The sequence below is a fragment of the Ambystoma mexicanum genome, chromosome 6q, assembly GCF_040938575.1.
Source record: "Ambystoma mexicanum isolate Mex_15411 chromosome 6q, UKY_AmexF1_1, whole genome shotgun sequence".
NCBI lineage: Eukaryota > Metazoa > Chordata > Amphibia > Caudata > Ambystomatidae > Ambystoma > Ambystoma mexicanum.
Genome location: NC_090937.1, coordinates 1,523,179,884 through 1,523,195,395, shown reverse-complemented (window position 1 = coordinate 1,523,195,395; position 15,512 = coordinate 1,523,179,884). Strand labels below are relative to the sequence as shown.

The window sequence follows — 15,512 nt, the reverse complement described above, 5'->3', positions numbered from 1 at the left end:
CCACAGCTGGAAGCTCAAGAAAGTTTTCTTTTTCTTTGCAGACTGCATCTTCTGGTTGAAAACGTCTCATTATGTCACTCACCATCAAAGCGCGGGACGCTAAGAATGAGTGTGCTTCATTCAGTGGCAGTGAGGAACAAACTGGAATTGGGGCCCATTCGGACTTTTCTTATGCAGCGGTGGAACTTCACTAGTCCTGGCAACATTGGACACGCGATTCAAATCTGTAGAGGCCATCTTTCTAGGGATGTGTTCAATAGCTGAAGAGTATGTGATTAGTGCAGGAGACAATAGATGCTTGCTGTAATCAAGGCAATTCTCAGAATTCTCCGAAGTGTATTCAACAGTGGGAAGACAGCATCATGTGTATTGCCTGCTTCATATAGCTTGCTTCACTGAACCCTTTGCAAGGAGTGCATCTTTCAAGTACCTGTCTAAAACAGACACCACGGAGAGCTCCACCAACAGCAACCCATCAACCCAACCTACTAACCTTCAGAAGACAACTCATGTCCTCCAACAGCCAAGCATCTGAACAGAGTCTCTGATCTCATGGAAAGTTATATTCACTCATTTGCGTTTAGTGCTAATCAACGACGTATACCTGTCGATATAGATGATGAGTAAGTAAGGTTGGAATTCTGTCTGGCAGATAAAACATGCAGAACAGTTCTAATTGTCCAGACCTTACAAATTCATCTATGAATGCAGTGGGAGATCTATGCTTTTCCACCGTAAAAAGTCCAACCATCAAACTAATTCTATATGTCCTCATATTTTCACTAATTGTAGCGACATTAATTGGAAATGTACTGGTTGTGATTTCTATTGCTTACTTCAAACAGCTCCGCTCATCAACACATTACTTTGTTCTGTCACTCGCAGTGGCCGACTTCTTGGTTGGGGTCACGGTGATGCCGTACAGTATGATTCGGACCATTGAAGGATGTTGGCATTTTGGCAATCTTTTCTGCCAATTTCACTCCAGCCTAGATGTCATGTTTTGTACAGCATCCATTTTGCACTTGAGCTGCATAGCTTTTGACAGGTATTATGCAGTATGCAACCCCTTGCTTTATGGATACAAAATGTCCTCTCAAAGAGTGGCTGCACTTATTGTCACCTGTTGGATTGTTCCAGTGTTAATATCATTTGTCCCAATCATGCTTGGACTCCATATGCAGGGTATAGAAAGTGTCCTGCCAGAAAACATATGTGTGCTTTTAGTGAATAGAGTATATGCTGTCTGTGCATCTTCTGTTGCATTTTACCTGCCTATGTTACTTATGCTTTCGGCCTACTGGAAGATTTACAAAGCAGCACGGAAGCAGGCCTTGCAGATCCATGCAATAGAAAAACAGGTAAGTAGTCCTGGCACAACACAGGGGAAACGAAAATATTCAATGAGACGAGAAAGAAAAGCAGCTAAAACCCTGGGAGTAATCATTAGCATTTTCCTAGCTTTCTGGACGCCCTTCTTCACGGCAAATGTTGTTGATCCATTTATTGGGTACAGGACAGGCATGGTGGTGTGGGAAGTGTTTATATGGTTGGGATATGTCAACTCAGCAATTAATCCTCTACTGTATGGATTTTTTCACCGGTCCTTTCGAAAAGCATTCCTCATTATCATTGGTGGCAGAATTTGCATGTCTGGATCGTCATCTATCACAAATCTTTCCAAAGCAAAGCTGGAAGTTGTGGAAACTATTGACAAGTTACTTTGATAACAGAATTCAAAAGATCTACTCTCAAATCTGCCTCCGTCCATTTATTCTGCCCCAGTAAGGTTTTCTACTGCCAAATGCATTCCATCCAGATGGAACACCTTTTCAATTATGACCAAATTGGAGATGTCCGCTTTATTTTCTACTCTCAATTCAGGCTATCCACTCGTTCCTATACCAGGGAAAGTTTAGAATCCTTTTACATGTACATTTGTTTTTTAATTTAACTACATAGATCTGTACCTCACTTCAAGAGGTCAATGTTGCCACATCTTTGACAGCTGCTTGGCTCACTCCCTTCTTGAAGAAACCACCATTAGAGATAAACCCGTTAGTTTCAGCACGTTTTTGGCATTGTAAAAGTACTGCACAATTACTTAGAGCACAAAGAGACAAAAGACCCATTTAGTTTAGTTCTAAAATATTTATTATTATCAGTGCATGAATATTCAGGCCTGTTTCTGATGCAGACAGCATACAATGCTATTGATCATGCTATTATTTTGCATTGCTTAGTTATGACCAGTACCAAAGGCAAGGTAAATCAGTTGTGTCCCCCATTTTTAATACATTTGATCCCATCCCAACATATTCTCCAAAATAACTTTGACTCTACTCTCCCACAAGCAACACCCAGATCCTGCTTACCAGTGGCCAAAACATTGGTGGATGCAAGGTTCAGTTTGTCGATTTTCGGAGCCAGAGACCATTCCATTGCTGGCAATCACCGTCATCTGAATTCTGGGAAAACAAGATTCTAATAGAAGGGGAAATGCTCACATATATAGAGTAGATTATTGGCCAGAAGAGATGACTTAATTGCCTATTCGAGATGTGCATGCATGCACTGTATGGTTCTGAATGGATTCTGACCTCGCTCTGATCCTTCAGATCAATGCAGTTTCCAGTCTCTGCTTCCCTATCATGAAGACTGTAAAGGTGTGGAAGGAGGATACTGACACACAGGTGGCATGATTGTTATTAAAGACGTTTAGTTTAACAAAATAAAGGAAAACCCTAGCTGACCCTATGACTAAGAGGGGTTTCCCTGCCTCAACTAAATACTTAGAATGTGTCAGAATGTCTGTAAATAAAATATCCACTGTCCTGTGTCAAAACATATTTCCGTCCCTTACATCTCTAAGTAAAATAAAAGGGTAGTGAGTCTTCTTAATGCAGAAGAATGGTGCCCTTCTTCTGTGGAGTGGACTACCATTCCAGTGGTCTGGAAGGACTATTCCCTGGAGAATTACTCCCTTCCCTAGATTGCAGTTCTTGTCGAAGGCAACACACAAAGTTCCAGATTGAAAAGTCTCAATTCAAGACTTCAAAACTGTGGTACCAAAATAATGACTTCTGTCTCTAGGTGTCTCTCACAAATAAACCAATGTTCCAGTAGCAAAACCTAGATGTCAAGAAAACGACTCTCTTCCCTTAGTGTCTCTCAGGCTTCACACAATGTTCACTTACAATGCCCTTATTCTTTGTCACAATGTTCACAAGCACCAGAGGGAATTATTACCATCGCCTGGTTCTTTTTATGTGGGTCCCAGAACCCTTCACACTGGTTTCTTATATGTGGTTCCCATACCCCTTCTCAATGGCCTATCATATTCATGTCCCAGAGCCTTTTTTTTTTACAAAATCAAGGGGTATGTTTCTTCCCTTAACTTCTCTCAGACATTCACAGTTAAACATTCCAGGGGGTGTACTTCTTCCCCTGGCCTGTCTCAAGCTCACACAGTTCAAAATGACAGGATGTGTACTTCTTCCCCTGGCCTGTCTCAAGCTCACACAGTTCAAAATGACAGGAGGTGTACTTCTTCCCCTGGCCTGTCTCAAGCTCACACAGTTCAAAATGACAGGAGGTGTACTTCTTCCCCTGGCCTGCCAGGGGGTGTTATGTTTGTTTGTTTGTTTTTATTATTTGTAAAGCACACCCAACCCGTGGGTAGCAGGGCGCAAAGCAGCAAGAGGAGTGTACAACTTAAGTTACAGAGCACGCTGTAAATTAATCCAAACCAGGTTACAGTGTTGGAAGCATCAAACATTTGGACCAATACATCAAAGTATCAGTTATAGGTGAATATACATAGGTTACAAGCTGTAGATATATCTGCACATAGAAGTGAGAGGATATACAATTTATACACAATTTACAGTAGGCGCGGCAGTGGAAGAGATTGGATGTCCTAGCATTAAGTGTCATGTTCCTTGATCCAGCGGATGGTATTAGATCTGAATTGTGGGTAGGGAAGGTCATCCCTGAGAGATTGTGGTAAGGAATTCCAAAACTGTACTGCTTTGACGGGAAAGCTATTCCCTCCAGACATAGTACGTTTAAATCTAGGGACAAGGAGGAGGTTTGAGTTGGCCTTTCTAGAGGGGCGGCAGGAAGTCGGTCTGGTGAATCTCGTTATCAAATATTGAGGGGCCGCTTGGTGTAGGCATTTATGGGTCAGAGAGACCGATTTAAGGAAAATGTTATCTTTAGTAGAAAGCCAATTGTACGATCTTCTAGTCTCCGAGATATGTGCTTTCCTCGGGAGGGTTAGGGCTGCTCTTAAGGCATTGTTTTGTAAGGTTTGAATTTTATTTGTGATGTATTTGTTACTACCTACGTAGAGCGTGTTGCAATAATCCAACTTGGATAGGATCAATGCTCTGGCTAGAGTGATGCAGTTGTTTGGTGAGAGGAATGGTTTGGATGCCCTAATAAGTTTACATGTATAAGATGCAGCGGAAGCAATGGCATTGACTTGTTTTTTGAAGGTGAGTGTTGTGTCTCGATAGAATCCTAAGGTTTTAACCTCCTTAGCTACGGTGATGATATTATTGTCAATGACAAAAGAGGAGTAGTTTTGACCTAATTTATTGAGGTTGGGTGCGGTGCCTAGGATGAGGAGTTCTGTCTGAGGTGTACTTCTTCCCCTGGCCTGTCTCAAGCTCACACAGTTCAAAATGACAGGAGGTATGCTTCTTCCCCTGGCCTGTCTCAAGCTCGCACAGTTCAAAATTCCAGGCTGTATGCTTCGTACCCTAGTATTTATTTGGCTTTTTTAACGTTCACAGGCCACCTGGTCCACTACCATGTAAGGTACTGTGACTGTGAAGCTCAGAGGCAATTGCTCATAAATGGGTGAGAGTCCCAGACCCGTCACATTCTCTTCTCTTGACCTGGTATTATCTCCTGGCAGGTACTGTATGAAGATGGCTTTGGAGGCAGCTCATTACTTGTTGTGGGTCTCAGACTGATTCCTTGCGACTGCTTAAAACCTCATGTTTCTCATCAACCATCCCAGTTTGCCGGACCTCTCCAGGCTTCTTACTGTTGACCTCTGGTTGTATGTGGGCTTCTCTCCCTCTCTCGGGCCTCGTACATCCTTGTCGTGTTCCTCTGCTGATGGACAGTGCACTTCCAGCTCTACACTCACACCAGCTCTCTACGTCGGCAGTTGCCCTGCTTTCTGTCTCCTTCTCTGGTCAGTCCAAGGTGGGTTTACTAGGAGGCCTCTACCTGCAGCCAAGTGTCTCCTCTCCTGCACTTCTCGCATCTCTGTTGCTTCAGCTGCATTAGAATTTCCTGGCTCCTCCAGGAAGGATCTTAAAGGTTGTATAGTCCTTCTTCTGTTTTTATACTAGAGTGTACCGGTTTGTTTCACATTGTCTTGACCGCTGAATCTGGTTCTGCGGGTCACTCTGCATTACTCTGCACCTACTACTCGTCTCAGTATTGATGTTCTTACTCTCAAGTTGCTTTCCTGCTTTCTTCCTCATCCCAGTTTCCGTAGGTGATACACAGAGATAATCCCTACTCTTCGTCGTCCCAGTACTTATTTTTGAGTGTTCAGGTAATATATTTTACAAAGGTACATGGAAGTGTGTATCATTGTAGGATTGTGTGTAGGGTAGGAGAATGAGGGAGGTAGGCATATCTCTTGGGCATACTGCGGTCTTCCTGGACAGTCATCCCTAGTCCCATATGGGGAAACTCTCCCCGCTGAGTACCACCTCCAGGAGGACCATCAGGAAGCAGCAATAACTCCCTGGCCTCATGGGAAGGAGCTCCCCCTCTCGTTATGGTATTTATTGAGTGCAGACCTAGCTTCGAGAAGCAACAGAGCGCTTTTCAGAGGTATACAACAGTACAGATGCATAACAGAGTGCTTTTCAGAGATAACACGGAACAGATATACAGCAGGTTGTAGGATTCAGAGAGGCACAGAGGGGGGTACAAGTGAACCAGGTGCTAGGTAGGAGAGGGGTGGGTGCAGTCAAGCGAGTCAGGTGTTGCGAGGGGCGACGTGATGGCCTTGGTGTTGAGGAGGCAAGACTCCTTGAAGAGGTGGTTCTTGAGGTCTTTTCTGAATTGTAGGAGCTTGGGGGCAAGTCTGATGCTGACAAGACCTTCTCCTGTCTTGGGGCATGGGCAGAAAAGACTTGTTTTCTGGGAGAGGTCATACTGAAAAATATAAAACTCAGTGCGTGAATGCCCTGATCTATACTATCCTATAAACAGATGCCATGTTGATGAGGAGGTGGCTGGGGGGACAGCTTTTCTTTTTAGAAAAACGAAATTACAGGACCTGCATGGATCTTATCTGCTTAATGTAGCCACGGGTTCAGACTGCCGTCCATGGCCCTCTGTGTACTCCTCTTTGACATACATCCTGAATGGGGTGACTATTCATACAAGTTGACCAGAATCATAGGGCCCTTATCCTTTGATTGAAGAAAGACTCTATTAAATGTCTCTTTATATGCACCATGGACACATGCCTTTCTTAAACAGCTTATACATAACAAATACGGTATACATTTGTGGATTCTAGCGATGTTTTAAGCACTACATGCTACAATTACTGATACTCTGTAATGAGTTACAATGGGTTTGACACACATTAAACAGATCAGCATATTTAAACTGTGTTTCTAAGCATTTGCATGCGAATGATATAACACTAAATGATTTAGCAATATATAGTGCTTAAAATAAATCATTCTTTAATCTGCCATTAAAGGTAGGGCCTGCAATCATGCCCCATTGCAGTGTAAGGAGGAATTTACAGCACACAGAAATGTTCTGATTTCTAATGAAGAGAAAGGATGCACAGTAAGCTTGCCAAGTGTGGCTCTGACAGAGCATTGACTGAAACTCTCTCTAAAGCAAACGGCTCAAAGCCAACTACGCTGACACAAGCGTTGTACTTGTAGATTCAACTCGACTGTGACAAGATTGATGGCATAATTGTGTTGCCCAAAGACCTAATAGGACTGAAGAGGTAAATTGTTAGTGTTAAATCTACTTCTTTGTTTTAAGTTGAACAATGTCAGCCCCACATAACAGACAAGTGGGGTTGGAGGAGCAGCATTGGGAGGAAATGGAGGAAATGTTGTTACTGACCCCCAGTGTTCATTGGTTGAAAAGCTATCATTTGAAAATGATCTCTTCTCTAGGAATATACATATATATATATATGCATGGCAAGGACATTATTTTATGATGTAGAGAAAGAGAAGAAAGATTCCAGAAACACTGCATCATGTGGCTTGGCTGAAAGCCATTGAGAGCTCTAGAGGAAGGTCATTTATTATTTCTTTTTACTTAAACATTTCAATTTGGTTTTAGGCAAACATTTAGATCTAAATTAACACCGGGCAACCCACTTGTTTGTGAATAGAGGGGCACCTTTCTTACTAGTTATTTGTTAAGCAGCTATGCCCAATATTTAAAATAATATTTGAAACAGCCATTGAAACTGTATTTGAGATATTAAATTAAAAAGACGGTGATACATTCAATAATTTACAGTTAGACGCTTGCATCTTCCATTTTCAGCGTTTCTGGAGTCAAAATGCTATGCATTTTTAAACATACGCCCCAGAATAGATGATGCAGTTTTTACATATTCCAAGCCTAACACCAGTACATAGCAAATCCCTTTTCCTATTAGCATACAAAGTTTATTTGACGAAGACTCCTTTTTTTAATCTTTACTAGCTCTATGAAACTTGTTTGATTAGTTTCCTTTTCAAATGTTGTTAGAATACTAGAGATCTATGTATTAAAGCTTACACATTGGATGCTATTTTACAGAGATAGTGATTTTGAAAGATTGTGAAGCAGTCATTTTGAATGTATACCATCATTTGAACCTGGTCATCAGGCGATGGGATATGTTTTTAACAAGCGAGAGAATCTGAGAGTTTGTTCAGCATCTCAAGTGGCTTTGCATTTTCTGTTTGTTTTTACATTTGTAAATACAAATTGTCATGATAAAACAAGATGTTGTTCTTATATTGCCCCTCTAAAGCATTTACAAGTTATATGTTATGCCATGCAATGTAGCACCTTGATGCCTCTGGGCCTCTTATATGGCTCTATACAAATAATAATATGAAGCTGGTTTGACTAAGAGTTATATGGAATATTTCTGATTAGTTCATTTTTCCCATTGTGAGCATATGAGGCCTACGCATTAGATGTTAATGATTTGATTATACTACATGGAGATCCCACCAGATCCCACCAGAGGGAATGCCTCGGTCCTCCTAGAATTATTCAACAACTGAGCTATGAATCTGGTGGACCCTCATGCCTGCCTAAAAACCACAAGGGCTGAGACCATATAATCTCCTCCTTAGTACATCCCAAGCTCGCCTCCAACAAATGAGCAGTCAGAGCCCTAGAGAAATGGTGGTGCAAAAAACTGTGACCCTGGAGATCTCACCAACCTCAAATCTCCATGTGCCAACTGTAGAATTCTAATTACGGAGTGCAAAGCTGCTTACTGAGACCCTGGAGACTGCCCTTGAGTGGGAGTGGTGTCTGGTATAAATCAACATAACATAACATAACTATGCTACCACCTTTACAGCAGCCTATAACAGAGCAAAGACTTCTTTGAAGTAATAAAGCATTGTACCAAACCCTCACCCGACACTGAGGTGTAAGCAACTCTGGAAATAATGATACAGGATAAACAAGAATTTTATTTGAAAAAATAGAAATCTGACAGATCATCAAATCCACCTCCCACAGCATTAGCCACCCAGTACTCCAGCATGCACACTGCCCCTCTGTACTGAAGTCTCTCCTCTCTGTCTCTCTCTGTCTCTCACACCAGACCTCCTAAAACAATTGCCTCCCTCAAACCTACGTCCTACTCTAATAATTGATGGTCACAGTGTTAAACTCACTCTTTAGTATCATTAACACCTATCTGGGGGGCGCTGTTGTGCAGCAGACCAAGATGGCCGCTGCCTGGAAAGCTCCGGCAATGACTGGCAATTATCCTTTAATAATATCCTGTCCCTCTTGCATTTGCTCCCCATCCACATCAGGAGTGTGCTAGTTAACCCCCAGGGCAAACAACGTCGGAGGTCCGGAGCGGTTTCCTCTCTGGAAGACCGTAATCATGGAGAGTGGAACCGTGGTGCCTGGTGCAGATGTGTGGGGGAAGTGCCGTCTGCTCGACTGTGGCGGGCCGCAGAGAGCGTGGCAACTCGAATGGGTCTGTGTGCCAGGAGGCGGCCTGCGCAAGCCCATGTGTGACAGTACAGAGGACAGAGCCGTGAGCAGTAGCACCAGCGAGACCACTAGGCAACTGCAGTGAGCCACCGATGCACGCAAACCCCCGTGTGACAGAGGGGGGCTTTGCGGCGCAAAGGACGGTGCCGTGAGTGGCAGCACCAGCGAGGGGTGTCCGGACATTTCGTCGAAAGTCATTTCGTTGAAAGACATTTGGTCGACGTAATTTGGTCGAAAACCAAATGGTCGAATTTTTTTTTTATTTATATATATATTTTTTAGGTTGAAGTTTAGGGAAAAAAAGGTTTTTTTAGAAAAAAAGTGAAAATAATTAAAAAAAAAATTCGACCATTTGGTTTTCGACCAAATGGTTTGGACCAAATGTCCTATCGACTAAATTTTTTCGAATAAATGTCTGGCAACCTCAGCGAGGACCACGAGATATCTGCAGAGAGCTGCTGGTGGGGGAGGGCTCTCCTATTTCAGCCTCACCAGCGGGCATGTACTGGGCAGCATACTTTGCTCACCTGGGTGGCGGAGGGCTGTGTTGAGCCCCTGCAGGCGGCACACTGCTGGTGGTGGTGTTCCCCATCAATAGTGGGGAAGAAATCAAGCAACAGGAGGATTGTGGGCGTGTACAGCCTGGACTTGCCTTTTAGGGACAAGGCGTCCGCTGGTGGCCCCCAGGGGCACTCGGGACTGACCTGCAGCTGAGTAGGTAGGCTGTGCAGGGGCAGCAGCGCTACGGGCCGCCGGATAACATAGACAACCATCTGGCAGAGGACCTTGAGTTGGGCCCTGGTGGAGTGATTGGAGTTCATAGAGCGGCCCCCTCTGGAAAGGAATAAGCGGTCCAAGGTTCAGTGTTACCCCTGGCAGTTCCTTGTTTAGGGCTTGCGCAGCTCTGGGGTGATAGGCAGGTAGAACTGCATACTTTGTGGCACTGGTGGTGTGATTGGATGGTGGTGGAAGTTCCCGGCGGGCCCAGGAGGAGTGAAAGTGGTTGGCCCCCCTCTCACAAGTCAGGGGGCTGCTTGGGCTAATTCTTCTGGCATAAACTGATCTCACAGTGTGGAGTACGCTTGGCCACAGCCCCAGCAGGGTGATTGACCGGATACTGAGACCACGGGGAGGATTGGGGTCGTGGGGGTGGCCTGATAGAATTTGCGCCGGTGGAATGGGCAACCAGAAGAAGCAGGCGAGGTTGGACCAGTTCGCTCGCATGGATCAGACCTCAGCCCCCACTGCCGCCTCGCAAATGCCTGCACCTGAACAGGTAGATATAGCTGCGCTGAATCAGACACTATGGTGCTCAAGGGCAGCAGGGACACACTCGGGGTCAAGCTAGATGCCCTTACATGTAAAGTGGATATATCTGCGGTGCAGATAGAGAAACTATGTGGGCGAAGCAGAGAATTGGAACCATGGAAGATAACGTTGCGGTTCTCCGACGAGAGGTCAGCAGTTTACAACAAGCGGGTAAAAAGATTGAGGCCAAGGATGAGGATTTGGAGGGCCTCTCGAGGAGAAACAATATTAGGATCACAGGGGAATCTACAAATATTGGAAACATGGAGAGGTTCGTGGAGCAGCTGCTGCTGGATGTACTTGATAATCCTTCGCTATCCAACATGTATATGGTGGAGCGGGCTCACTGTTCATTAGCTGCTAGGCCGTCACCGGGCGCCCCGGAGCGCCCCATTATTGCGAGGATTTTTTGTTACCGGGACAGGGACGCTATCCTGTGAGCAGCCCGAGAGAAGGGGTAAATGCGGTGGGAGGGCTCCATTATACGGCTGTTCCCGGACTTTAGTCCAGCAGTCCAGGAATAGAGGAAATCCTTCCAGATGGCCAAGAGCATCCTGAGGCGAAAGGGAATAAAGTATTCCATGATATTTCCGGCTAAGCTGCGTGTGCAACATAATGGGTCTGTGTTTTTTTTTTTACAGCACTGGACGCCGCAGAGCAATTTGCGAGGAATTTGCCGGAGCCGAAGGGATCGCCGCGGCATTTGTCATGACCTGAGATGGAAAACATGGAGGATGAATATTGTATATGTGTAGGGAGGTTACTACCAGATACAAAGTTTGGTGGAATGGGGGGCGCAAGAGAAATATGTTCTAACTTGAGTCGTGGCCACGAGGAGCGCTTGGGTTGCCTTCAGAACCCCTGTTACCATAGATACTACGGTGTAAGTTAGTTTTGGCTGGGGGGCAAGGGGGAGAGATGGGGATGCCGGTAGGTTCCTGTTTCTGGCGTGGGTGGGTAGGGGTGGGGGTGGGAAGGTTTCTGGTTGTGGGTTGATTGTTATGTTGGCTGGGGGGAGGTCTCCAACTTTGTGTCAGACGCGCGTTACGGTATGTAGGAATGTATTGATCGGGGGGATGCATTGCTTGTGCGACTAATCATCTGGATGGGGCTAACGATGAGATTAATCTGGTGCAGGTCAGATTCTGGTGGAGGAAACCAGTGAAGGGGATAATGTACCCAAGTTGTTGGTGACCAACAGGGGGAAGGTTGGTAGGCGCTCTAGTTAGCGCTTGAGTGGCCTTTATTTCAACTGGCAATGGTCTGGGTGGGCATGTAGCATTCATGTCCGGGAATATCCGGGGCCTTCCTAACCAGAAGAAGACGAGGTTGTTAACTAATTACTGTAAACGTCACGGGGTGAATATACTGTGTCTTCAGGAGACTCATCTTGCTAGGGGCATCGCTCCCCCCAGCTTGGCGGGATGGGGCTCCCACAGGTATGCATTGTTGTATTCTTCTCACTCCAGGGGGGTTGCCATGTATTTGCACAGGTCGCTACAGTACAGACTCCATGACCAGTTACAAGATGAGGAGGGTAGGTATTTAATCTTAGCAGGGGCGGTGCTGGGAGCAAGGCTTCTGGTTGTAAATATATATGCACCAAACATGGATTCACCAGAGTTCTTTCATGAAAGTCTCATGTATTTTCAATACATTTCCTGGGTATGAAACGATATGGGTTGGGGACTTCAATTTGGCGCTCACACTGGATATAGACAGGACCGTGCCAACACAGCAGACTCTGCCGCAGGCTGCTAGGGCATGGGGTAGTATTGCATTGACCCACGATTTGCACGATGGTTGGCGCATGGGAGAGCATGGGAGTTCGTCCATAATAGATTATGTGATGGCGTCTGGCTCCATGTTAGGCATGGCCACTGAAGTGTGTATCTTACTCCGGACCTTGTCTGACCATTCCCCGGTAGTGGCTAGGTTCAGTATCGAGGCGGCTCTCCTAACAGATTGCGATGGCGCTTTAGAGCGGCTGCGCTTGAGAATGGGGAATTTCGGGAGGAGATAGAGCGGGATATACAAATATTTTTTCAGTCCAATGTTGGATCGGTTTCGGACCCAGGTATAGTGTGGGAAGCATTTAAAGTTTACATACGAGAGTACTGCATTTCCAAGGAGGGTGGAGTGTTGAAAGCCATTAGAAGGTCCATGAGAACTTTAGAGGGCGATATTAAGGAGAGGGAGAAGAAGCAAGGGGATCATGATACGGCTGCTGTGGGAGAAATTGCAGGAGTTGGCAATCGGTGAGCACAGTTATTTGGGGGATCCGATACAAGCAGCTAGGTATGGGGAGGGGGGATAGTCCTAGTAAGATGCTGGCTTGGGCTATTCGTAAGGAGCGTCCTTCCACCAGTATAACTGAAATTGAGGAACATGAGGGGACATGTGTCTGTGATCTAGAGGGGATAAATGAGAGGTTCTGGCAATACTATGAACAGCTTTATACGTCGCACCCCACTCCCGGGCACGATGCATTGATGCAGTATCTGGATGAGGTAGCCCTGGGCTGGCTGGACCCAGAACAAGGTGGTGCCCTCAATGAACCTCTCACTGAGGAGGAGATTTGTGAGTCTATAAAGTCGCTCCCCAACGGGAAGGCCCCAGGAGTGGATGGTATTACCGCCAAGTTCTACAAGGCATACACTGATCTTGTTACACCCCATCTTATGGCTATTTATGAGAGTGCTATGGCCAACGGTAGTCTTCCAGAGTCTACTAGGTCGCCTTGATTACTGTACTGCTGAAGCCTGGGAAAGATCCCTTGCGTTTATCCTCTTATAGGCCACTCTCGCTTATAAACACAGACAACAACATTCTGGCTAGGGTTCTTGTTAAGCGGATACTTCCTCATATGTCTGCCCTGGTGCTGCCGGACCAGGTGGGTTTCATCCCGGGGCGCACAACCCAAAACAACTTACGACGCCCGGTAACCCTTTTGCATAATGTGAAAACGGACATTCCTATGGTTGTGGCGGCCTTAGACACCGAAAAGGCGTTTGATTCTCTTGAATGGCCCTTTTTGTTTGAAGTCCTTCGTCGGTCTGGTCTGGGGCTGACATAAATCAAATGGGTAAAGCTTCTATAGTCGGCGTGAAGTGCAGCGGTATACACCAATGGCATCATCTCTGTGCAGATATATCCCTCCCGAGGCATGAGGCAGGTGTGTTCGTTCTCCCCGGTCCTTTTTGCTCTAGCGATGGAACCCCTGGCGTGTCATGTTCGAGAAGCACACGCAGAGCGTAGGATCTATGCTTGCACAATTCTGTCCGTTATATCCTTGTATGCCGACGATGTACTTCTTTCTGTTAAGCACCCATGCCAGAACTTGCCTCCATTAATGCAGGAGGTGATTGGGTTTGGGGAGCTATCTGGGCTCAGGATCCAGAGGGAAGATGTAGGGGAGTGTAAGAGGATTCAATTCAACACTACAGCTAAGTCAATGTCTAGTCTGGGATACTGAATGGAAACCCTTATTGATATGTCTTTATGTCCAGTTCATGCGTTCTGGATGACTACCCCTATATAACACCCCTCTCTTGGAATCCTCCTGACCCTGCTGAGCCAAGAAGTAGTTCTGTTTTGCAAGTTTAAAAGGTTTATTTGATAATTTAAACAATAGATATATATATCACACTTTATAATAAATTAATAATTGAATATCACACTGAATCTGAGCAGTAATCAATAATGGATAGTCTGGCACTAGCACACTTGTGAATAGGAACAGAAGAATAATGTGGTAGAGAATGCTTTATATAAGTTCAGATGGATGTAATGTTGAATGAAAATGCAATACAGAAAATACTCAATATGATTTCAACAAAACAATGTTATCACTTTTCTCTGGCAATCCCCTCCCCCCTTTATGCAATGCAAGGAAATGGAAGGAAAGCACACAGTTCTCAGAAATGCAATCAAATGTAATTCAGTTCACCCCAGCAAGCTTAGACTACAGAAGTTGGAAACACAGGCCCAAAATGCTTTTATATGTGCTGGCAATGAAGTGAAAAATATGCTAAAATGCTTTTAATTCCCTCTAGAGGTTCAGGGTGAGTGGTATCTAGTTAATATTAGTCCAGGCTCACTCTAGCAATAATTCAGGGATGGTTCTTAAGAGGCAAACAAATTTTTAGCAAGGAAACTGCTGTTTTCACAAGTGGAGAAATCTTCAAATCGCGGTAAATTCGCGAGTGCGTTTTTCGCGATTGCGGCAACAGCAATGCGGTTCTAGATTTGTTGAAAAGCCAGGATTCTAAGCTTTCAGAGGAAAGTTAAACCAAGTTCCTAGCACAAACGGTTACGGAGTTATGAACGATTAAATAAAGGTCGTTTTTCGGATTTGGAATGTTAAAATTCAAAGTGACAAGTGACAGTTTTGCAAAATGACAAGGTACAACTTCTAGGAGACAGTTCTGGTTAGATTAAAATAGATTGAATTATATTATTTTAACTAAGAGATTGGTTCTGCACAGGCTGCTAGGTACTCACAATATATTTTTGAAATAAATGGGCCTCGCCACGGATCTGGTCAGGTTTTAGACTAGACTCTGGTCTGGTCTCTGCACTTCACAGTGATCTGGGTCAGCTCTCTGGTTCTGCTAACAGTGGTCTGGGTCAGCTCTCTGGTTCTGCTAACAGTGGTCTGGGTCAGCTCTGCTCTCTCTGGATCTTTCTGCACAGCTTTCCCTGGAGATTGATGGATTTGAAGTCTGGATCTCTGGATGTTGTATGGTCCGGCAGAGCGCGTTGCAGCAAATGGAATTGAATGTCCCTATCTGTCCTGACTGTCTGCTTTTATGTGTTTTGAAAATGGGTGGAAAGGCTAGCTTCCTAGGCCCTACCCCTCTCCACTTGTCATTGGCCACTTCCTCCTCTTCCCCTTGATTGGGGGAACGAAATGAAGTGTCATCATGATGAGGTCTGTTTATGGT

The 15,512-nt window shown here is 45.0% G+C and overlaps 1 protein-coding gene across 1 annotated transcript; it reads left to right on the top strand.

Moving 5' to 3' along the window:
• Positions 1-659: 659 nt before the first annotated feature.
• Positions 660-1,727, top strand: LOC138515360 (trace amine-associated receptor 1-like). The gene has a single exon (XM_069630233.1). The coding sequence runs from the start codon at positions 660-662 to the stop codon at positions 1,725-1,727; it is 1,068 nt and encodes a 355-aa protein (XP_069486334.1).
• Positions 1,728-15,512: the final 13,785 nt, after the last annotated feature.

Coding starts and splice junctions, on each gene's coding strand:
- LOC138515360 (XM_069630233.1), top strand. CDS start 660: ATGCAGAACAGTTCTAATTGTCCAGACCTTACAAATTCATCTATGAAT.